General features: G+C 36.2%; 1 protein-coding gene across 1 annotated transcript in view; it reads right to left on the bottom strand.

Annotated features, from left to right (window-relative positions):
- Window positions 1–24,369, bottom strand: part of DMD (dystrophin) — a 1,845,074-nt gene that overhangs the window by 758,264 nt on the left and 1,062,441 nt on the right. The window contains exons 40-41 of the mRNA XM_081807964.1: window positions 5,451–5,598; window positions 2,898–3,047 (exon numbers count right to left, since the gene is read on the bottom strand). Coding sequence (XP_081664090.1) covers window positions 2,898–3,047; window positions 5,451–5,598 — 298 coding nt within the window. The remainder of the gene's footprint in view (window positions 1–2,897; window positions 3,048–5,450; window positions 5,599–24,369) is intronic.

The following is a 24,369-nucleotide window of genomic DNA, read 5'->3' as shown; positions in this document are numbered from 1 at the left end:
TTGTGGATATCTCAGAATAAAGCCTACTGCAGTACAGAATTTGAAGATATCTTTTAGCAAGAGGGTCAACTCCCTGCCTTAGCACACAGAGTAAAATATCTCAGCCAACAAGATGCACCCACAGTCTATTTTCTCATTCTTATACATAAATATATAGAAGACCACTGGCTGTATGAATAAAGTCTACAACCCAAAAAGAGAAAATGACACGGAAATAAGACAAATTCTTTGGAAGACACAAAAGCTTACACACAAAGAAATGAAAAATCTCACCATCCCTGTATCTATTAAAGAAACTGAATCAATCATCAAAAACTTCCCCACAAAAAATAACTTCATTGGGCGCCTGGGTGGCTCAGTTGGTTAAGCGACTGCCTTCGGCTCAGGTCATGATCCTGGAGTTCCTGGATCGAGTCCCGCATCGGGCTCCCTGCTCGGCAGGGAGTCTGCTTCTCCCTCTGACCCTCCCCCTCTCATGTGCTCTCTCTCTCATAGATAAATAAAATCTTTAAAAAAAAAATAACATCATCAGATGGATTTACAATTGAATTCTCTGAAACATCTTGGAAAGAAATAATAACAATCTTCAACAATTTCTTCCAGAAAAAAAAGAGAATACTTTTCAACTTGTTTTTATGACTAGTCTAACATTGCTATCAACACTTGAGAAAGATATTTAAAAAATTACAGATGATTTTGTCATGAACAATATAAAAATCCTAAACAACATTTTAGAAAAATGAATCCAGCAATCTTAAGTAGTACAAGACATCATGACCAATACGATTTCTTTAAGGAATCCCAGAGTAGTTTCACATTCCAGAACCAATGGCTGTAGTTTACCGCATTCACACAAAGGAGAAAAATCATATGCTCAATAAACACAGAAAAACCATTTGAATATATTCAATACCTGTTCATAGCAAAAACATGAACTGGGAATAAGGAGAAATTCCTTAATTTGATTAAAAGAACCTATAAAATGTCCTATGACAAACATAATATTTAATGATAAATTATTGAAAGTTTTCCACCTGAGACAGGAAGTGAGCCAAAGTTTCTCATTATTGCCACTTCTATTAAACATTGTATTGGAAGCCCTAGTCTATGCAAAAAATAAAATAAAATTCGAAGGACTGAAAAGAGAGAAACTACCTTTGTTTGATGACACAACTGTGCACATAAAAAATGCAAAAGATTCTGAAAACTATTAATATTTATAAGTGAATTCAGCGAGGACAATGAATATATAATACACCAAAATCCATTATATTTTTATATACCAACAACAAAGAGAAAATAAAATTCAAAATGAATTCCATTTATTAAATAAGATCAAAATGTCAAATATCAGGGATGAAGTTTAATAAAAGATATACAGTTCCTCTGGATGGAACACTGCAAAATATGGTGAAAAAAGCATTCAAGAAGACTTAAATAAATGAAGGGATATATCATTTTCACACACTAGAGGACTCAATATTGTAAAGATGTTAACTGATCTACAAATTCAACACAATTCCAATCACTACCCTGGCAGGCTTCAGTGAAAATTGACAAGTCAGTTCTAAAATTTATTTGCTAAATCAATGAACCAAAACTAGCAAAGAAAGTGTGGACTAAGAAGAACAAAGATGGAGGGTTTAGATTAGCAGATCCCCAAAATTTAAACAATTGCATATATGCATACAATGGAACGTTACTCAGCTATAAAAAGGAATGACATTCTGATACCTGCTACAGCATGGATGAACCTTGAAAACATTCTGCTAGGTGAAATAATTTACACACAAAGGGACAGATAGAGTATCAGTCTACTTTTATGAACTTCTAGAACAAGAACAAGCAAATTCATAGAGACAGTAGATTAGAGATTGTGTGGGTGGATAGCAGGATGTGGAGTTACTGCTTGATGATTACAGAATTTCTGTTTGGAGGGATGAAAATGTTTCGCACATAGATAATGGTCATGGTTGCACATTGTGAATGTAATACAAGATACTGAATTGTACACTTAAAAATCATGAAAATGACAAATTTTATGTTATATCCTTTTTACCACAATGTAAACAAAAATACACCCAAATCATTGAATTATACACTTTAAAATGGGCACATTGTATGGCATATGAATTATGTGTCAGTAAAGCTATTAAAAAATCATTCTTATTAAGCCAGTGTGGTAATAGCTGAAGGACAGACACAGTAAAATGGAAGAGAATAAAGAATGCAGGAGCAGATTCAGATGTATGTTCACGTGATTTATGACAACGTTGCCACAGGAGTACAGTGGGAAAAGAATTGCCTTTTGATAGACTAATGTTGTTTTCATGATATATTCATATGTGCCACTAGTTTTAAAGTATTAATTAGATAAATATTTAAAAATATTAGATTTATAAAGTATCCAAAGTAGAAAGACAAAGACTCACAAGTTACGTGACTAAGCAACTAAGTAACTAAATAAACAAAAAATACATAAAACACCTTTGCATCAATCACTCATTAAGTCTATAATATAAGTAAGGATAAGTAATTTTGATTTATAATACTTGAAGCAGATCATCTCCATCTTAGTTAAATACCGTCAGTATACAACTGAACGATGAAATTATTTCATCCCTTTTCCAGTCTAATTCTTTAGCATAACTCATGCAAAGTAACAATGGTATATATATTTTGTCATTTGGTCATTAATGTATTGCCATCCACCATCACCATTCTTGCCATCCATAATGAATCACGGAGCCAAATCAAATGGTCAGATTAAAAAACACACCAATCCACATACCAGTTCCCCTCCCCCAACCCCAGCAATAAAACACCCAAGAAACAAAACAAATACAAACATTGGCAACATTTAACACATGTGACGGCAGAGATAGTTAACGTCTAACCTTTATCCACTGAAGATTTGTCTGCTTGAGCTTATTTTCAAGTTTATCTTGCTCTTCTGGGCTTATGGGAGCACTTACAAGCACTGTTCCTCCAGTTTCATTTAATTGTTTTAGAATTCCCTGGCGCAGGGGCAACTCTTCCGCCAGTAACTGAAACAGACAAATGCAACAACGTTTAAAATGAATTACAGCACAATTCCAACTATCTTGTCTTTGTCTCTACTGATTAGTCTATCAAAACGAAGCAACTTGACTGAAGGCTGGCTGGTACCTCAAATACCAATGGCTTTCTACAGAGCGCAGAACTGATGGACTGGAGCACCCACTCCCAAGGAGATAAACCTCTATATTGTATCCCTGGGAGATTCTTTTCAAGAAAAAAAGAATCAGGTGGTATCATGAGCTCCAAAAATAACACCCCAAGCACTGTTAAGACTCTGAAAACACATCTCTGTCAGAAATAGAGCAATCTGGGTAAATTCATGATCCTCTCAGGTATTAAGCATCCATGCTATAATTTACTATTGAGTAAGAAATTGCAATATCATATTGAGAGCTAACTAACATTGAGACCATAACCAGGCGCTGGGTTAACCTTGTCACATATTATATAAAAATTAACTAAGATAATATAATTCTATGAGGTAGATCCTATTATCTTCCTCTTACACAGAAGGAAGCTGAGACAGAGAGATTAAATCCCGACAGGGAGGTTAAGTACCAGCTCCAAGGACACAAAAGTAGCAAGCGATGGAGCTGTGATTCCAACTTGGGCAATTGCATTAATGAACCCTATTTTGGACTCCTCCACATCCCTGCATTTCTTTTATTCATTCAGTCTTCCATTATAAATGCCCTTTCCCAAGACCTACAGAACCACCATGGTTGTTAATAACTGTCCTTTATTTATTTGTGTCATCTAGAGCTACAGTGTCCAATATAGTATCACTAGCCACATGAGGCTACTTAAGTTTAAATTAATTAAATTTCAATAACATAAAAAAGTCAGTTCCCCAGTCACACTACCTTTCAAGTACTCAAAAGGCACATACAGCTCTTGGCTACTGCAATAGACAATAAGAGCATTACCATCATTACAGAAAGTTCTTTTGGACAGTGCTGATCTAGACTGCCTAAAGAAAATAGAAAATCAATGCATATATATTAATAAGTAAGTACCACTAAACATGTCTCTTAAATGAGTTATCAATTATATTGCTATACATACACTCAATACATTTAGGAAAGATTAATTTTCAAGAACAGACTGAGTTCATTTTTCTATGACATACCCATCTTCAAATGAACTATAGATTCAAAACTTGGTGGTTTTTGTTTTTTTTTTGTTTTTTTGCCATATCAGACATAGAGTAGGTACGCAATATTTGTTTACTGAACTAAGCATTAATTTTATTTTTATACTTTATCCTCTGTTCAGGTATAAATTTCTTGTTTCACAGAAATAAGTGGTTGACATTGGAGTCTAATTTGCATGTACAAACCAACTGAATCATTGATAAAGGAGTAATTCCATTTCCCTTTGATTGTATGACCTTGTAAAATGAGGATAACAGCAACCATTTTGAAAGTTTTATACGAAGATTAAATAAATAGCAGATGTAAGTACATCTAATACTTAGCACATAATAGAGGGCGATTAAATGTTAATTTCCCCTTCCTTTTCACCTTCGTTTCAAGAATTATAGTAAAACAGATCCAAATAAGTTTCTTTCCTAAAACTAAAACCAGGAAAGGTAATCCAACTACACAATCAGTGCATGTCAGTCAGCCAGGTGAGGTAATCAGTAATAAGCAGACATCGCAGTAGGAAGGCATGAAAAGCCACTTGAATAGGCTGGATGTCCATTCAACCAGTATAGAATGTAAAGCAACACCACGCACCCCCAACCACTCCCAGACAAAACAAACACTGTTTCAGGCAAATCGAACACCTCTAATTAGAGGCTGAAATAGTGAGATTGATTTGGCAATTAAGATCCTTCCTAAGAAATGGGATTCATTTCTATAAACTCCCTCCAGGTTTTGAAATAGTTTGGAGTTGTAAAATTCTCCAATATGTCTAAGATCAATTTCAAATTAGTTTTCAAAATACTGCCATGCATTTTACACACACACACACACACACACACACACACACACTTTTTACAAAAAAATATACTTGCTGGGAAACACTGGGTTAAAACAACATAAAGTTTTTTTTTTTTTTTTAAAGATTTTATTTATTTATTTGACAGAGAGAGAGCACAAGTAAGCAGAGTGACAGGCAGATGGAGAGGGAGAAACAGGCTCTCCGCTGAGCAGGGAGCCGGATGTGGGGCTCAATCCCAAGACCCCAGGATCATGACCTGAGTCGAAAGCAGCCGCTCAACAGACTGAGCCACCCAGGCGCCCCAAAACAATATAAAGTTTTGAGGAAATCTAGTGATGAACTATCAATAACTTAATGGAAATCAAAGATTAAATACCTTAAAAAATAGATTCATATACTCTTTATACAAGTAGGCCCTGGGGGTTTTTAGAAAACAAAATTACCTTGACTTGTTCAAGTTTTTCTTTTAGCTGCTGCTCATTTCCAGGTTCAAGTGGAATACTAGCAACGTTATCCACTTCCTCCAACCATAAAACAAATTCATCTACATCTCTTTGAAATTCTGACAAGATATTCTTTTGTTCCTCTAGCCTGGAGAAATAAGAATAAAACTGTTATAAACAACATATTTCTCAGACTTTTCTTTCTTCCTTTTATTTTTTTTTAAGAAAACTCAGAAACAAACAAAAAAACTGCGGTTAACACTTTGAAGAAAATAAAAAATTTAAAAGATGTTAACAATACACAATTTTTTAAAGAAAATTCATTTACTTCGAACAGAGCAACCTCAATATCTCCAAAACTTCTTCAATGTAAGAGGTTAAAACTGGTAAAGAAAAAAACTTCTAATTTTAAAATTCCAACATTATGTTATTAAATGAGAGCAGCGTTTTTCAACCTCAGCGCTGCTGACATTTCGGGGTTAATAACTCTTATTTGTGAGGGGCTGTTCTCTGCTTTGTAGGAGGTTTAGCAGGGCCTTTCCCCATTCGATGCCAGTAGCATATCCCCCCCTCAACTGTGACAAGCAAAAATGTTTTAAAGCACTACCAAATATCCCCTTGGGAGCAAAACTGCCCTGGGGTGAGAGCCACCACACTAGAATAAGTACACAGTATGAAGTTGAATGCTCTAAAATGCTTAAATAAAATACACCCTTCTGGGAAATTGCAGGGTAAAAGTAAAAGCAAGGGAATAAAAAAAACACTAAGTTTTTACATGTTAAAATGTTTTCCGAATTATGATTCGCAGTCTTTCTTGAGGAAAGAGGAAAACTGAGTTAAAATACATCACATATGTTGTACTAGTGGAAGTTTTCACTTATAAAAACATATATACTGTATGTTTTTCAATTAGCCATAAATTTATTCTTAACATATTGAATCATAACACAGTTGAACAAAATGGTCTGCACCTCAGGTAATTTATAATGTTTTGTTTTGTTGTTTTTTGAGAGAGATATATCTCCTGTATGTAAGCTTTTAATTGAATACACACACACACGCGCATACACACACAGACATACATATACGTAGGTGTACTTTTCTACATATATATATGTAGGAAAGTATGTATGTAAGCTTTCAATTGAATATACATACACATACATAAGTACAAAGCTTATATATATACATATGTACACACATACATATATATATATATATACACAACACACATTATATATTCACACATGAATATATGTATATATAGGAAAGTACAACTATGACTGCTGTGTAGCTCCAGATATTTTTTTTTTTAAGATTTTATTTATTTATTTGACAGAGACACAGCGAGAGAGGGAACACAAGCAGGGGGAGTGGGAGAGGGAGAAGCAGGCTTCCCGCTGAGCAGAGCAGGGAGCCTGATGCGGGACTCGATTCCAGGACCCTGGGATCATCACCTGAACCAAAGGCAGAGACTTAATGACTGAGCCACCCAGGCGCCAGCTCAAGATATTTTTAAAAAGTGTACAAATGACCAGAAAAAACAGAATGTTATCAGAAGCCCAGAGGCCCCTCTGGTCCCTTGCAGTCACTACCTCCATATAACCAGTATCCTGTCAACTTCGATTATGTTGCCTATATTGAACACTGAGTATATGGAATGATATGCTATATACTCTTGTGTGTCTTGTCTCTTTCACTCAACATAATGTTTACAATAATCAACCATGTGGTATATAGCTTAATTTGTTTAATCTCCCGGCTGTAGAGTATTGAATTGTTTAAATATATATCTCTGTTGATGGATATTTGGGTTGTTTCCATTTTGGGGATGTTTAGATGTTTTTTTGGTTTCAGTTTAACAAATATTTATCAGGGGCTAACTTCCAGCAAGGCTACTGGGATTAGTATTAAAGATAGATATGTTGTGTGCCCTGCTTTGATGATCTCACAGTCCATGAGAGGAAACAAGAGATCCCCATGTGTAGGAACAAGACACAGCCTGTCTCATTTATAGCCTGTGCAAAGACAGGGTGTTGAAAGAACTACTAGTACAGTCTTTCCCCACACCAGGTCCATTTATTGAATTTATGCTTGCCTATATTCAGTTTTGCTCTTTGATGAGAGTTTATCCAAAGTCTGTTCTAGGGCATGTGAGGAGACATTCTCTTCTCTGTCTATTCTTAACAAAGCAGATCCTATGAAAACTCAAGTCATATTCCAGGATCCTATGGAAACCTAAGTCATATTATGTCACTGTTGCAGTAAAAACTCTTGTATTGCTTTCCAATTTATTCACAGCAAAGCCAAAGTCATTATAGTGTTCTGTGAGGGTCTAGATCTGTGCTGTCCAATATAGTAGATACCTTCCCATGTGGCTACTAAGCACCTGAAATGCTGTAAGGGGAATTGAGATGTGCTTTAAGTGTACAATATACACCAGATTTCAAAGACTTAGTACAAAAAAATTGTTCTATCTCTGAACCTTCTACTCAAGTTTGCTGAGGACCTACAAGTGCTGTAAAACAGAAAACTCTTTTATTTTTTAAAGATTTTATTTATTTATTTGAGAGATAAGGAGAATGAGAGAGAGAGAGAGCATGAGGAGGGGAGGGTCAGAGGGAGAAGCAGACTCCCCGCTGAGCAGGGAGCCTGATGCGGGACTCGATCCTGGGACTCCAGGATCATGAGCTGAGCCGAAGGCAGTTGTTTAACTAACTGAGGCACCCAGGTGCCCCCAGAAAACTATTTTAAAAAAAGAATGGGAAACTTCTCATTAATACTTTCTATATGATGTACAGGTTGAAATAATATGTTTAATATATTGGGTTAAGTGAAATATATTCATTTCATCTGTTCCCACATTTTAAAAGATGTGGCAACTATATAAATTTCAATTACACATGTGGCTCACCTTATTTTTCTATTGACCAGCACTGATCTAGGAAATCTGCTGAGCCCCAATCTCCTTACTTCTCTGACCTCATTTCCATCTACTCTGTATTTCTCTTATCTTTCTTGAGACCCGCTGGCTTCCTTGCTGTGCTCCTCAAATATACTACATGGGTCCCCGCTTCTGAGTCTCTGTACTTGCTGTATTTTTCTGCTGACAATGTCCTTCCCTCAAATATTAAACATGGCTGGCTCCCTCACCTTCTGCAGGTCTTCCCTGATGAACCTACCGAAAATTACATTTCTCCTCCCAAATGTCTATTCTTTCTCTCTGTTTTTATCTTTCTAGTTCCTAAATGTAACAAACACTATAATTTGGTTATTTTATAGGACGTCTGTCTCTCATACATGAAATTAAACTTCCTGACATCAAAGATTTTTATTTATTGCTGTAACCCTTGCTCCTGGAACAATGCTTGGCACAGATTAGATGCTAAATCAGTAACTGTTGCATTAACGAATGAATTCTGCCATCATTCTTTTCCATTTTACATGCATTCCTATTTTAAAAGAATCCTTCCTATTCTTTATAATACCAATAGGTGACGGGGACTAAAAAGTACACCTGTCCTGATGAGCACCGGGTGATGTATGGAAGTGTTGAATCACTATACTGTACACCTGATACTAATATTACACTGGGTGTTAACTAATTAGAATTTAAATAAAAACTTAAAAAAAGAATCTTTCCCGTTCTTTGTAATACTGATTCTGAAACATGGTCTAATTTACCCGCCAATGTGCATGACAATATTTCACCAAACTGAAGACACCTTCAGTTGCAGGTCATATAAGACCATCCTAAGTTCTGCCAGGCATGAATTGGAAAAGTCATGGTGCTGATTAAACTATGACATTTTTTGTTTGAAGGCTTTCCTTCAATTAAGACGTTGTTCTTTTAGATTTCTTTATATTTTTGTCATATATTTCTCTTGTATACACATGAAAAGTAAAATATAAGTGAGAAATTGATGAGGTAGTCCTAAAACTTTCTCATATTTAGAACTTCCCTCTCCTATATCACTTTTCCCCTCAGAGTAATTGACCTCTGTCTTTACCCACAGCCTATCAGAGGATGATTTCTTAAGAAGGCTCCACCACTGTTTCTTGGATTTTCTTCCAAACCACATGTGGTCTGGCCAGTAGAGATTGTAAAACCCATCCTGGTTTCAGTGATTTTAATGTGATAAAACACGCAGGTTAGAATGGATGAAATTGACATTGGGGAGGGTATGTGCTATGGTGAGCGCTGTGAATTGTGTAAGACTGTTGAATCACAGACCTGTACCTCTGAAACAAATAATACATTATATGTTTAAAAAAAAAAAAAAGAAGAAGAGAGCAGGAAGGGAAAAATGAAGGAGGGGAAATCGGAGGGGGAGACGAACCATGAGAGACTATGGACTCTGAGAAACAAAGTGAGGGTTCTAGAGGGGAGGGGGTGGGGGGATGGGTTAGCCTGGTCATGGGTATTAAGGAGGGCACGTACTGAATGGAGCACTGGGTGTTATATACAAACAATGAATCATGGAACACTACATCAAAAACTAATGATGGGATGTATGGTGATTAACATAATAAAAAAAACAGAACAAGAATTAATAACATGGGACTGAATAAAGTGAGGAATATGGGGAAAAAAAAAAAGAATGGATGAAATTTAGTTCATTTGCACAGCTTCCCAGGGCTGACATAGTGACTCAGGTTCTTTTGGCTGCTACCAAGTGGCTGGTTGGTTCAGGATTTTTAAAAAAATTCATAATATAATAACAGTTTACTGTTATCTTTAACTTATAATTATGAATGGATATTATTATCGGCATTATCTGCCTGCTGCTTGAGCTTATTTTCCATTAAGAGAGTCAATAAAGATTTGGCATTACTTTCCATGGGAATTAACATTTGATTACATGAGTTTTTTTTTTTTTTAAGATTTTATTTATTTATTTGACAGAGAGAGAGATAGCGAGAGCAGGAACACAAGCAGGGGGAGTGGGAGAGGGAGAAGCAGGCTTCCCACGGAGCGGGGAGCCCGATGCAGGGCTCGATCCCAGAACCCTGGGATCATGACCTGAGCCGAAGGCAGACGCTTAACGACTGAGCCACCCAGGCGCCCCTGATTACATGAGTTTTTGCCAAAGATGAATATTTTGGCCCCTCTCATACATGAAAAGTAAGGATGCGGACATTAATGCCTAATGTTGACATTACTGGTTAGCAAAGTATTCAAGATCTATACAGGGAGGGTCAGGAGATGCAGCTGGTGAGGTGGCTAGCCAGTGGATTATGAAGTACCTAGAATGTTTTGTTTTAATCTGTAGGTGATGAACGACTTAAAGGTTTTTAGTAGGGCCAGATTTCATCCAAAGCTCATTCTGGCTATCCTGTGGAAAATGGATGCGGGCACAGGTGGTATGACAAGAGACTTAGGAATCAAGTATGAGATTCTCATAAAAGGACAGGCATAAAGTAATGAAGGTTCAAGTCATCAAGACCTAACAGAGGAAAAGGGTAAGACAGGATACATGAAAAATGTAGGAGATTCAACAGGACTTGTGGATAAAAGGAGACAGACTGGTATTAGTGGCTAGTAATCGTTGAGCAGTTACTACGTGGTATCCACTGAATCAAGTACCAAGATCCCACATTACCCCTATGAGATGGTACTCATCTTTCCTCATTTGCAGATGAAAGAAAATCTGGCTTAGTATTTTGCCCAAGGTCATACAGCTATTAAGTAGTCAATCCAACATTCAGTCCTGGGTCATCTGGGTCCAGAGTCTGTGCTCTTGACCTGACCACTACATCTGGTCTATGAGTGCTTTCCACCTTATCTAGCTGAGTAAACAGTATTTACTCCAGCTGAGAGTACACTGAATTGCATCAGATATCTAGGGGGAAATTACTAGTAAAAAAAATAAGAGGGCGCCTGGGTGGCTCAGTTGGTTAAGCGACTGCCTTCAGCTCAGGTCATGATCCCAGGGTCCTGGGATCGAGTCCCAGAGGGAGCCTGCTTCTCCCTCTGCCTCTGCCTGCCACTCCCCTGCTTGTGCTCTCTCTCTCTCTGTCAAATAAATAAATAAAATCTTTAAAAAAAAAAATAAGAGATCTGGAGCTTAAAGAGCTGGAAATATAGACTTCAGAGTCCTCAGCAAGAAGTTGGTGGATAAAACATGGTAAACTAACTTTTGCATTAATAATTTACTCTTCATATTTGGCATCTTCTGAGTCCATTCTTTCTTTATTTTCAGATTAATGATTAGCAATTCTCCCTCTTGCTTATTTAAATGGAAAAATTAAAGAAAAAGTCCATTTCACAGCAATTCATTGATTCCTTATGTATGAGCAACCTGTGGCTCCTGCTCATCCCCTACGTTCCCTTCTTCGATGTGGAAAGCCAGAGGAATGCCTAGAGTGTTCTTCTGACCCCTCTAAAAGCTACAGGGGCCAGTGAAGGAGTTCTTCACCTCAACAAACACTCAGCTGAAAGAGAACATGGTTCTCCCTTCGTGCAGTCCACATACTGGTTTTCAGAGATGATCCTGAAGCCCCTACCTTTGACGTTAGAGAAATCAAAGGGGAGAAGGGAGGAAACTGAGCCTGAGAAAAACTGCACTTCCTACAAAGCTATGCCATCCCATCTGGTCCTCTGACATGGACTGGGACACAGGGTGCAGAGGAGGTTGAAGTCACCGGTAGTAAACATAGTACTGCTGTCACTTCTTATTAAACCCTACGGGGAAGTGGCTGATGTCAATTGCTGGCAGCTTGCTTTAGAATGTGGAAGAGAACCATTTTCCCACAGACTCTGGACTGAGAAGCAATTCTTTTTTTTTTTTTTTAAGATTTTATTTATTTATTTGAGACAGAGAGAATGAGAGAGAGAGCACATGAGAGGGGGGAGGGTCAGAGGCAGAAGCAGGCTCCCCGCCGAGCAGGGAGCCCGATGCGGGACTCGATCCAGGGACTCCAGGATCATGACCTGAGCCGAAGGCAGTCGCTTAACCAACTGAGCCACCCAGGCGCCCGAGAAGCAATTCTTAAAGAGGAAAAATTCCATTATAGACATCCTTTATTTGTTTTAAAGTTCTAAGGTGGTTCAAATGCTTGGGTCTAGGTTTCAAGAGTGTCAGTCTACCTCATCATTTTTCTTTTTTCCTTTCTCTCCTTCCTCCTCCCTCCCTCTCTTCCTTCCTTCCATCCATCCACCCATCCTTCCTTCTTCTCTTCCTTCCTTCCTCCCTCCCTTCCATCCATCCATCTATCCATCCTTCTTCCCTTCCTTCCTCCCTCCCTCCCTTCCTCCCTTCACAAATCTTTGTCTCCTTTAGAATTTGGCTCCATCATCTTGCAGTGTCCCAGATACTTAGAGCAACCTTATTCCTACCATTTCTTTTTTCTCATTTTAGTTAACTAAAACTTTGCTAAAATCAGATTACATTTGTAAAACCTAGACAGATGGGTAAAGCTTTTCTCAGCCTTCATCTAGAAGTTGACCATATCAGGAAGAGAAAAAAATCCAAAACCTAACAAACAAAAGCTTAAAGAGCAAGAGAGAGTAATATCAAACCAAAAAAAAGAGCACCTCAAACGAATACAATTCTAAAAGCAAGTATCTCCAACCTCCACTTCAAACACGTCTCAAATTAATTACTTGCATATATTTTTCTTTCAGGAATATTCAGCCAAGAAAAAGAGGGAAAATGTACTTATTCATTTTAATTGAGATTTATATATTTAATTGCTATCAAACTGTATAAACATTGTATACCAATTTCCCAAATTTAATAGTCTACTGTATTTCCTTAGGTCATTATTCTTTGAAAAATTGATTTTTCTGATCTGAGTAATAACCCATATGTAGGTACACCATATTTCACCATTCTTTTATTATTAGACATTTAGTTTGGTTCCTATTTTTCATTATAATAAACAACTCTATAAAAATACATTTGTTTATATTTTGGCTTACGTATCTGCTAATTTCCTTAGAATAAGGAAGAAAAGTACACAATAAGAACACTAAGGATTTCGATACACATTGCTAAAGTTCTTTGCAAAGCTGGTAATAGGAACACTCATGCCCTTCTACCAATAGTTATAAAACACTTGTCTCAACACACATTTACCACTACAGCACATTATGATTTATATGCTTGATAGAAGAAAAATAGTTTGTCATGGATTTTTTTTCTGTTTTTTTATTAAAAGTTGACAAAATTTGTGTATTTGTGTGTATTTGTCATTTGCTTCTACTATCAATTGTCTGCTGTGTCTGTTGCCTATTTTTCCTGTTTTATTTGTTTGTAAAAGCTCTTTTCACGTTATCCAGTTTGATAATAAAAATTAAAAAAATATTGAGAATATTTTTCTAGTTTCCATTTTACCTTTTGAATTTTTATATTTTTGTTTCTAAATAAAATGTTACCACTTTCTTTGTGATTTCATTGATACTACTCTGAAAATTGTGAATGTCCTACAGTTGTTTAAATATTCACCTTTATATTATTTTGGATCATTATACTTTAATTTAAAAAGAATAAAAACTTAATCCATCTTAAATTTATATAGCTAAGTTTCTGACCTTGAAGGGTTTTTGAGAAGTTGATATTTTTCCCCAGCACAGTCTATTCTTTATTGATTTGCGGTTATTTCCTCATTTTTTGTTTCATATGTAATGAGGTTCTGTTTACTGATCTACTATAGATTTTTTGACAGTAATGCACGACTTCAAGCACTGTAGCTTTAAAGTAGGCTTAATTTCGGGTAGGTTAACCTCCTCTCTTACCTTAGCTATTCTAATTTATGTAATATGAGTATCATTTGATCAAATTACAGAATAAATCTCATTGGAGATTTTGATAGGGATTCCATCAAATCAATAAATTATTTTGTGGAGAATTACTGTCTTTCCAGTATGAATCTGTTAAATTTTCTATATTTACAGTGCATTTGGAGTGTATCTGGGACTCATCCGTGCATTATAAATAATTAAGTACGTTTTCTAAATAACTTTCAGCATCAGTTTGAAAGGCAGTGACTTGCATATGATTTCATGGATATTAATTCTATACTAATCTAGAAAATTCTTAAGTACTCCCAGATAGAATAAATCATCGCTTTAAAAAATAAAAGTTTTGGCTAAGCTATTTGTCATAATCTTTCTCTTCACACAATGTTTGTGGAAAACTTTTCTGAATGATTTAATTTTTTAAAAAAGTACAGCATCTTTTTAAATATGAAAACATTTGGTAGTCATTTCTTGTCTAGGTCTGTTTTTTATACTTTGAAATATAAAAAAGATGGTGGCAAAATCCCACCGGGACCTTGTTATAATCTGCTTTTTCAAGCGCATGTGTTTTCTGAAATTTCAAAAGCCTCAATTTGAAGTTTTAAAAGCCGCAATTTGAATTTATGTATTCAGATGATTGCAGAAAAGCAAAGGAACACAGTTAGCATTTCCACACTTGTCTCTTGACAGAACAGTTTAAATGTGCTTTATATTGGCATTCATCATATGAAGTGTTATTCCTTTGTTTACCTACTCGCTTAATGCTTATGGTAGGATTTATTCAGGCATGTGGTAGTAATAATAATGAATGGGATATTTAACATTACCCATCTGCAATTAAGTGCTAAATATTTTACTTTTAGAGGCATTTCAATACATTTAGTTATTTTTTTTAAAGAATGGCTTCTGTTTGAAATATTGACTCTGTTGCTGTTTACATTATAAATGCTCTTAATGCAATTGAAGGAAGCACATATTATGATGGGGAGAGATTTGCATAATCAGAAAGGAAGAGTTATGGATGTGCTGCTAAATTCAATGAATTTAACATTAACTCTTAATGAACATGTTCTGTCGGGCTGCTGTTACGGTAAGAGGAAGACTGCCAAATCACATGGCATGATTTTAGAAGGGGAGGATATACCAAGTGTTTCAGGCCAACCGCTAGATATTTTCACATTTGAATCTTTTTAAATACTCAATACATCCCTTGTATTGCCTCTGTAAAATTGCCAATGAAGAAGGGCGCCTGGGTGGCTCAGTTGGTTAAGCGACTGCCTTCGGCTCAGGTCATGATCCTGGAGTCCCGGGATCGAGTCCTGCATCGGGCTCCCCGCTCGGCGGGGAGTCTGCTTCTCCCTCTGACCCTCCCCACTCTCATGTGCTTGCTCTCGCTCATTCTCTCTCAAACAAATAAATAAAAAAAATCTTTAAAAAAAAAAAAATTGCCAATGAAGAAAGTGAAGCCCCGGGGGGTGGGGGGTATGTGTATATACCATATATATCCCAATATAAGGCAATTATCTCTCCCATTTTCCAAATAAGAAGGACCTCTCTAAGTTTTTGATTAACCGTTAACATAGAAACTTCAGAAAATGTAGAGAGAATCAACACCTGCTATCTACATGGCTTAATTAATTTGATTGCACATACTAATTTAAAATTATATATTATATTAGAAAAGTCACATTTTCCCCTTCCCAGTTTATACAGTAGTTGTGTATACATTCCTCACATCCATGTTCAACATTGGAATTGTCACTCTGATGGATGCACTTTTTGAGTCACCTAATTCAGTTTTCTAGACAGAGTCATCTTCACTTCTACCCACAGGGCCTGATATATGGCACTGCTGAGTCCATGTATAAGGTTCTACTGGAAATTTTACTCCAAGCTATAAGCACACATTTACACCAGACAGTTCTATGTTATGTAAAGACAGTTTTTCTCTTTTCTGTGCCATATGTCCGTAAGGTACGCAATGTAACCACTTACTGAGTTGCTTATAAAATAATCTTTACAGACCTTGTTTACAATGACATACAACTCTTTCAACTGTGATGTCATACCAACAAAGCTAATCATGACTTCTGTTAATTTTTTTCCTGTTTCTTTCCTTTATCAAGTGACTTCTACAGATAGCCAAAATCCTCATCAATTGAGATGAAATTAATACGTCTTTCCCAGATGGTAGTTTGTTGTTCTGAGCAAAATAAATGAGGATCTTGTAACGTGAGAAACTTCAAAAGGATTCAAATGTAAGTCCTCTCTTAAGATAAAAACAAAAACATTTTTAGCCACACACATTAACTTCCCCAGGTCACACCCTCTATAGGACATTGTCAGAATCAGAACAAAAACATCAACTATTTTTAAACCAACATGCCTCTTGTACCCGGCTAGTGCTGGAGTTACACAGTTAGACATTTATTAATTTTGTCTACAGCTTGTGCTTTATTAAACTGAAGTGCTCCTGAGAGAAATAACTTATCAAGGTTGCTCAGGCTTTTATTTCTCAATAGTAAGGAAAAAATTATGAAAATGAGAAGGGATATCCTGAAGCTTAGTGGTGACCTACTGAAAGAAAAAGAAAACCAAATCAAGGCCTTGCAAGTTATTATTTGAGTGCATGAACTTGGGGAAGTTGCTTAACTTCTATAGGCCTCAGTTTCTTCATCTTAAAATTGGGACATTTAACATTGCATGGTTGGTTATATGGATTAAATTTGCTCGCAGAAACACCAGTTTTTGTCTAGTGCTTTACTAATAGCATTCAACAAATGGTAGAGAAAATAAAGAGTTAAAAAAAAGGGTAAATCTGGATACTGAACTATTAGTTCTATCTCAGAATTTTGCTTAAGCCAACATACTTACATACATAAAAGTATTTATAAAGCATGCATGAGTACATAGAAGGACTATTTGAAATTGAGCTTTTTGATGAACCAGTTGACAGCTCTATTTCTCTCTTCTGACAAATTTCCTTGACACATTTTGTGGGGGAAACACAATTAGAGTCAAAATGCCAATCTATGAGTAAAAGTGCCACCAGATTAGACTAATTCTAGGTGAAGTAGATGTAGGATTACAATGCAACAAACATTTATTGAAGGTCTCTTAGTGGCCGGTGATATGGCAACAGATGTAGGCAAGTTTTTGCCCTTGTAGAGCTTACATTCTATTAAGGGGAAACAGACAATACCCAAAATAAACTGAAACATGTAGATTGTGACATAGTGTTACATGCTACACAGAAAAAAAGTGAAGCCAGGAAGAAAGGGAACATTGAGTGGAGTTGGAGGGTGGTTTTGCAATTTTATATCAATCAGAGAAAGCTTCATTGAGAAGGGTTATTTGAGTAAAATCATCATGGTAGAGAATGGCAATCTGCTCACCAAAAAATTTGATCCCCTTCTCTTCAACACAAAGCTAGCTGTCATTTCCCATCCTCCATTGCCATTGAGTATGGCCAACAATTGAATTCTAGCCAAGGGAATGTGAGCAAAAGTGAGGTTCACTGATTCCAGGCCTGGCTCATCACTTAATCCCTACACGTGTGATATTCCTTATTGCTCCTCTTTCTACAGCCACATGTTAAAAATGTCAGAGCCACAAAATCAATGTAGCTTGGGTCTTTGATTCACAATTTGGAGGGGAGCTGTTTGTTGATCAGAAACAACTTCCTGAATCTTGCATAAGTGAGACAGTTGCATTCTTGAGCCACTGAAATGCAGAGCTTCTTTTTAAGTAGCAGCTTAAAGTAGACAATAAATGAGCTAAGGGAGCAAGCCATGCAGATAATGGGGAGGAGAGCACTCTAAGCAAAAGAGAAAAAACACAAAGGTCCTGAGGCAGGAGTGTGGGCAGAATATGCCCAGAACAACAAGGAAGTGGAAAAAAAAATATTTGCAGTGGAATGAAGGAAACTCAGTTCTTAGATAAAAAAGAAATACTAGAATAATCTTTTGGGGGAGTTACCAGATTGAACTCTGTTCTCCAATCCTACTTTAATAGGTCCAATTGACTAATTGAATCCCAGAACTTCTGGATTTTTATTGTATGCTGTCTAAGCAGGTGCTGGAACTGATTTATAAAAACACTAAGGATACTTTGGACCTTCATCTGTCAGAGGCAGAGTCACATAATTTATCAGCAAAGGCTGTAATAAAGCCATTGCCATGTGGTGGAAGATGCAATGAAAAGTGAATGACCTCAGTTTTTCTGCTTTCAATCATAACCAGGTTTTTCTCTTCCCACATACCATCATCTTCCCTCCTAAGCCACCTTCTCTGTCAGCCTCCATGGATGTCTCTGCAGCTCCTAGTCTCTCAAGCTAGATATCGGAGGCATCCTTGGTTCTTTCCTGTCTCTTACTCCCAGGGTGTATTCCCAAATGTGTCCTCACAATTCCACATGAGATAGCTCTCTCGAATGTGTCCACTTCTCTCCATTCTCCCTGCCACCAACTCCTTCTCCTATCCTCTCTGTCTGGATTACTGAGGTTATTTCTTAACTGGGTTCTGCGACCCACCTTGCCATCTTCTTATCCATCCTCAACACTTCAGAAGGAATCCTCTTTCTAAAATATGTCTCTGATTATACCTTCACAGTAACTCCCTAGGGTCATTGGGATAAAATCCAACTTCTTTAACAGGGATCAGAAAGCTCTTTATGATGTGATCTCTACTTACTTCTCTTTCTTCATCTCTTTTTGCATTCTAAAATCCATTGAACTTACCCTTCAATCCAGTACTGTACTCATGTTAGAACTTAGCATACTCTGCTCCTTCTGTCTGGGATACCCTTCCCCATATCTTGGTCTAGGTAGCTTCTAGTTACCTTTCCAGTCTCAGGTTAGCCATCACTTTCTCTGTGAAGCTTTTCTCAATTATCACCCCCATACCACTCAAGTCTCTGTTATGGGCCCTGCTATATAATCTCATGGCTCTTCATCCTATTTCTATCACAGGGTATATTGTAATTTCCTATGTCTGTCAATATATTATAAGCACCATAAGGACAGGCACTATACTGTGATCACACTCTATTCTCAGTACCTAGTATGTAGTATCGGTTCAATTCTTAAATTCAGTATCTCAGAATGATACCATGTTAACTGTGTATTTGAGAACAATAACATTATTTACATTATACTTAGGGGATTCTCCAAGAAAAATAAAGTATGTGTTATGGAAGACAAAGTCTATGGAAGATTGACTAAATTAAGGTCAAGAAAGCTGGATTCTTGAGGTTCCTAAACTATGGCCCATGAGCCAAATCCTGCCCACCACCTGTTTTCGAAAATACAGTTTTTGGGGAACACAGCCACCCCCATTCATTTATATGTCGTCTATGGCTGTGTTCACAATGGTGGAGCTGAGGAGTTGCAACACAGACTGGGTGGCTCACAAAGCCAAAAGCATTGACTATTTGGCCCTGTACTCAAGTTTGCTGACATCTGCTAGACACTAAACCCCTTTCTTAGATACACACTAGGGAATTAAAGGTCAGAGGATTCTGATATAAGACAATCGGTATCATCTTTTTAACTCCATTATGTGTATGTTCATGAAAATGTGTGTGGCTATTAAAATGCCCCTTCATCTTTTGAAATAATCATTAGCACTTTACACAATTAGTATTCCATAGTACATAACATGAAGAATGGCTAAAAGGAAAACCAGACATTGCATCTAATTAGAAATATTTATTCTGTTTAAAATGTATTAAAGTCTCCAAGTATGAAGCTATGTTTATTTGGCTTGGAATCAAACATGGAAAACAGTAAGAAAGACCTGGGCCTTTGCCTCTTTTTCCTCTTCTTTGCGTTTATGTTAGTCAAGTTTCTTTCCTTATTTTTCTCTTTCTTCCTAATCCAAAATTAACTATCATTTCTGAAAATTCACAACCTTTTTTTTTTTTTTTGGTAAGTCAGTCTTTTTCTGTGGGTTTTATGGTGATTTTTATTACTGGGCCTGTATTTTGAATTCCTCAGGGTACTCGTAATTTCCACCTCCAGTAAAATGTCTTCTGTTGTCCAGCACTCTGTACGTTTCCAGTAGAATATCAATGCATTAGACAGACAAGGAAGTCCAAAGTTCCTCAGAGAGAGAAAAAGGACATATTTTGCTCACTGCTTTCATCCTGGAGAAGAAAGGGTAAAGGGTTTTTCCATTTGATTTATTTAAAATCTGCACATAACTCCAGGTAAGTTCTTCAGAAACACAGGTTATTATGCTTTAAAAGAATATAGCCATAGGAGGTACAAGGATAGTTTTATTCCCTCAAACAGCAGTTCCTGAAGTGTGGTCTGGGAACCTCTGGGGGTCCTTTAGGTACTTTGAGCGGGTCTGTGAGGTCAAAACTATTTTCATAATAATACTATGATATTATTTGCCTTTGTCTCTTTCTTTCTCTTTCTATGAGCTTTCCGGAGGCTATATTATGAGTGATATGGCAATAGAGTGTAGAAGCAGATGTCAGAGTCAGCTCTCTTAAGGTAAATACTAAAGCGATCCTCAAAAAGGTAAAACAATGCCACTGTTTTCACAATCTTTTTTGTTGTAGAAAATAGTTATTTTTCATAAGATATTTGTTACTTTATATTAACATGGAGTGAGCTATGATAATCTTTAAGTGAATAAATAAAGGTTACAAACATTTCTCAGTTTTAATGTCCAACATGGTAAAACCAGAGAAATTGTTGAAAATGCTGGAAAACCATAGAAAAGAGTAACAATCCTCCTCCTTCCCCTCCTCCTCCAATACATTTAACATTTCGAATTTTCTCACAAGACTGAATTGAACAGCTCTTGGTTTCCTGGATGCAGGTATGTGGTCTAAGAGCAAATGTACTTGGAAACGGTAGTTTGGAATGTCACCTGTTCCTAAGGAAAACAGTGGATCTTATTTAGATTGAGGAGGGTGTGGTGGTTTTAACAGGGAGCCCCTCTGAGTAACTGAGGTTGAAGCTGAACCATGAAGTAAACATGCCTAGATGAAGTCTAGGGGAATAGCTTTCACACAGAGAAAGAAACTTCCTTCAGGCAGTAAATACAGAGAAATTCAGAGGAACTCAAAGTAGACTACTGTAACTAAAGTGTGGTAAGCAAGATGGAGAATGGAAGATAAGGCCAGAGGGCCATGGTAGGAGTTTGACTTTTATCTTAAGTGCAACAGGAAACCATCTACTCAAGGGTCCTAGGAATTCAAAGGGAGGAATGACTACCTTGGAGACTAGAAAATATGTTCCTTAGACAAAGGGGGAAAGCACTGTAGGAGGAGGATCAGCATAAACAAAGGCACAATGACGTAGAAGTTCATGGCTTGTTTGTTTCCACAGTGAAGAAATGTGGAAGGGGATTGGCAAGACAAAGTACTAGAAAGGTAGGTTTTGGGTCAGGTATTGCAGAACTCCACGTGCCTACAAAGGTTAAAACATACCCTCTGGAGTGCAAGAGAACCACTAAAGATTTTTTAAGTAGAGGTATGGCATAATTCTGTTTATTTTCTAAATAATGTATTTATCAGTCATTAAGGATATATAATGAAAGTACTTAGTTAAATAGGCTGTGTAAATATAATAACTTTTACTGAATTATCTCTGCATATTAAAATTTGATCATGAATAAAATTCATTAGTGTATTATTTATTCAACCTTCCCCATCAGTGATTAAATTCATTAAATATTGTGTATAGGGCACAGAGAAACTTAGCAAGTCTACATAATAGATAATTTAAGATTAGCTTTGACCCATAAAGTAGGCTATTTAATTTAGCTAAGTGTGCCTTAAAATGAAAAAAAAAAAAAAGTAGAATCCAAATGATAATTCCAAGGATTTTTTTTTTTTTTTCAAACAGACTTAGTCACATATGGCAGAGTCAAGAGACTGTGAACTAAAATATATATTTCCTGGTTCTTAGATCAAGAGGACAGACAGCAGACTGACATAGCCCTGAAAAAAATTGTCTATAGGTTCATGAAGACTGAGGGTAGTTTCCCTCTTCACTGGGAGCTGACCAGCATTACTTTCCTGCTGAATATAGGAGCATTATGTTTCTATTCTCTAGAGAGAGTTGATGGTTTCTAAGCAACTGCCACATCATTTTGTCACTATATGACTCAAAAAGCAAAGTATAATGCAAAAGTGAGCAGCAATAAAAGGCCATCAGGTAGTAAATATTGCATATATAACACTTATGTTATATACTTATTAGGGGAAAATTAGGTTACCCTCTCAAAAGAGAAGCAAAAAGAGCCGTGCCTAAATTACACTGGGTAACAAGGGATATACAGATAGAAATTTTTAAAAAACATTTTGAGAAAATACAAACATACACAAAAGTGTAATAGTATGATACTATGATACTATTACCTGTAATCCAGTTTCAACAATTACCAGTATATTGCCAAACTTGTTATTTCTGTATTTTCTCATTCCCAACTATTTCTTTTTTCAGGTTTATTGAAGCATAATTTATATAACGTAAAACTCACCTATGGTAGGTATATACTTTAATGGCTTCTAGGAAATGCATAGAGTTCTATATACCATCACTACACCTTCCTCCCTTTCTCCTTTCATTGGTTTCAACTCCAGCACAATGTTGAATGTTGAAGTACTAAAAGTAGATATCCTTGTCTTATTCTTGATCTTAGGGTGGAAACATTCAGCCTTTCACCATTATGAATGATGTTAGCCATAGGTTTTTCATAGATGACCTGCACCATGTTAAGCTCTCTTATTTGTTGAAAATTTGTTTCATAACTAGGTGTTAGATTTTACCAAATGCTTTTTTCTGCATCTCTTGACATGATCATTTGGTTTTTGTGCTTTTCCTATTAATATGGTATGTTACAATAATCACTTTTGGATGTTAAGCCAACTCTGCATTCCTGGAATAAATCTCACATGGTCATGGTATGTAATCTTTTTTACATGCTCTGGATTCACTTTGCTAAATTTTTGTTAAGGAATTTTGTGTTTATGTTTATGAGGGATATTTTTCTATTAATTTATTTTATTGCAATATATTGGATAGTTTAGATCAGAGTAATGCTGGTGTTACAGAATGAGTTGGAAGTTTCCTCCTTGGGTGCTTTTTTTCTGAAAGGATTTGTGAAGGATTGGTATATAAAAGAATTTTTTATAAAAAGTTCATGAGTAAATCATCTGTACTGGGGCTTCTTTTGTCAGAAGATTTATAATTACTAATTTAGTTTCTCTACTTATATTAGGTCAATTCAGATGTCCTACCTTTTTTGAACCTATTTTGGTAATTTATATCTTTCTAGGAATTTGACCATTTTATGTAATTTGGAGAAATTGTGGCATAAAGTTTTTTATAGGATTACTGTCTAATCCTAATTTCTGTAGAGTCGGTAGTGATGTCCTCTCTCCTCGCTTTCCTTTATGATTTTGGTAACTTTAGTCTTCTTTCTTTTTTTTTTTTCTTGGTCAGTCTAGCTAAAGTTTTGCCATTTTCAAAATCTTTTTCAAACATTAATGTTTGGTTTCATTGACATTCTCTATTCTGCTTTTTATTTTATTGATTTCTGCTCTAGTCTTCATTATTTCCTTTGAGTTTAGAGTGCTATTCTTTTTCTAGTTTCTTAAGGTGAAAGCTTGAGTTATTGATTTGAGAATTTTAACCTTTTCTAACACAAGTGTTTGAAGTTTTAAATTTCCCTGTGAACACTGCTTTAACTGCATCCCATAAATGTTGACATGTGTTTTTATTTTCACTCAGTTCAAAATGTTTTCTAATTCCCCCTGTGATGTCTCTTTTAACACCTGGATTATTTAGGTGTTGTTTAATTTCCAAATATTTTGGTATCTCTCAGATTTCCTTCTGTTGCTATATTCTAACATAATTCTGATATATTAAGAGAACATGATTTTTATGAATTCAATCCTTCTAAATTACTTGAGATTTGTTTTATCACCTAGCATATGATCTATCCTTGAGAATATGCCACGGGCACTTTAAAAGAATATGTATTCTAAAACAACTAGACTCCTAAATATAAGAAACTGGTGGTTGCCAGAGGAGAGGTGGGTAGGGTGGATGACTGAAATACGTGATGGGGACTAAGAGTACACTTATTGTGATGGGCACTGAGCAATATACAGAATTGTTGAATCGTTATATTGTACACCTGAAACTAATATACC

The sequence above is a fragment of the Leptonychotes weddellii genome, chromosome X (genome assembly GCF_054177405.1).
Source record: "Leptonychotes weddellii isolate Sample4059 chromosome X, ASM5417740v2, whole genome shotgun sequence".
Lineage (NCBI taxonomy): Eukaryota > Metazoa > Chordata > Mammalia > Carnivora > Phocidae > Leptonychotes > Leptonychotes weddellii.
This window is presented reverse-complemented; position numbering and strand designations above follow the sequence as displayed.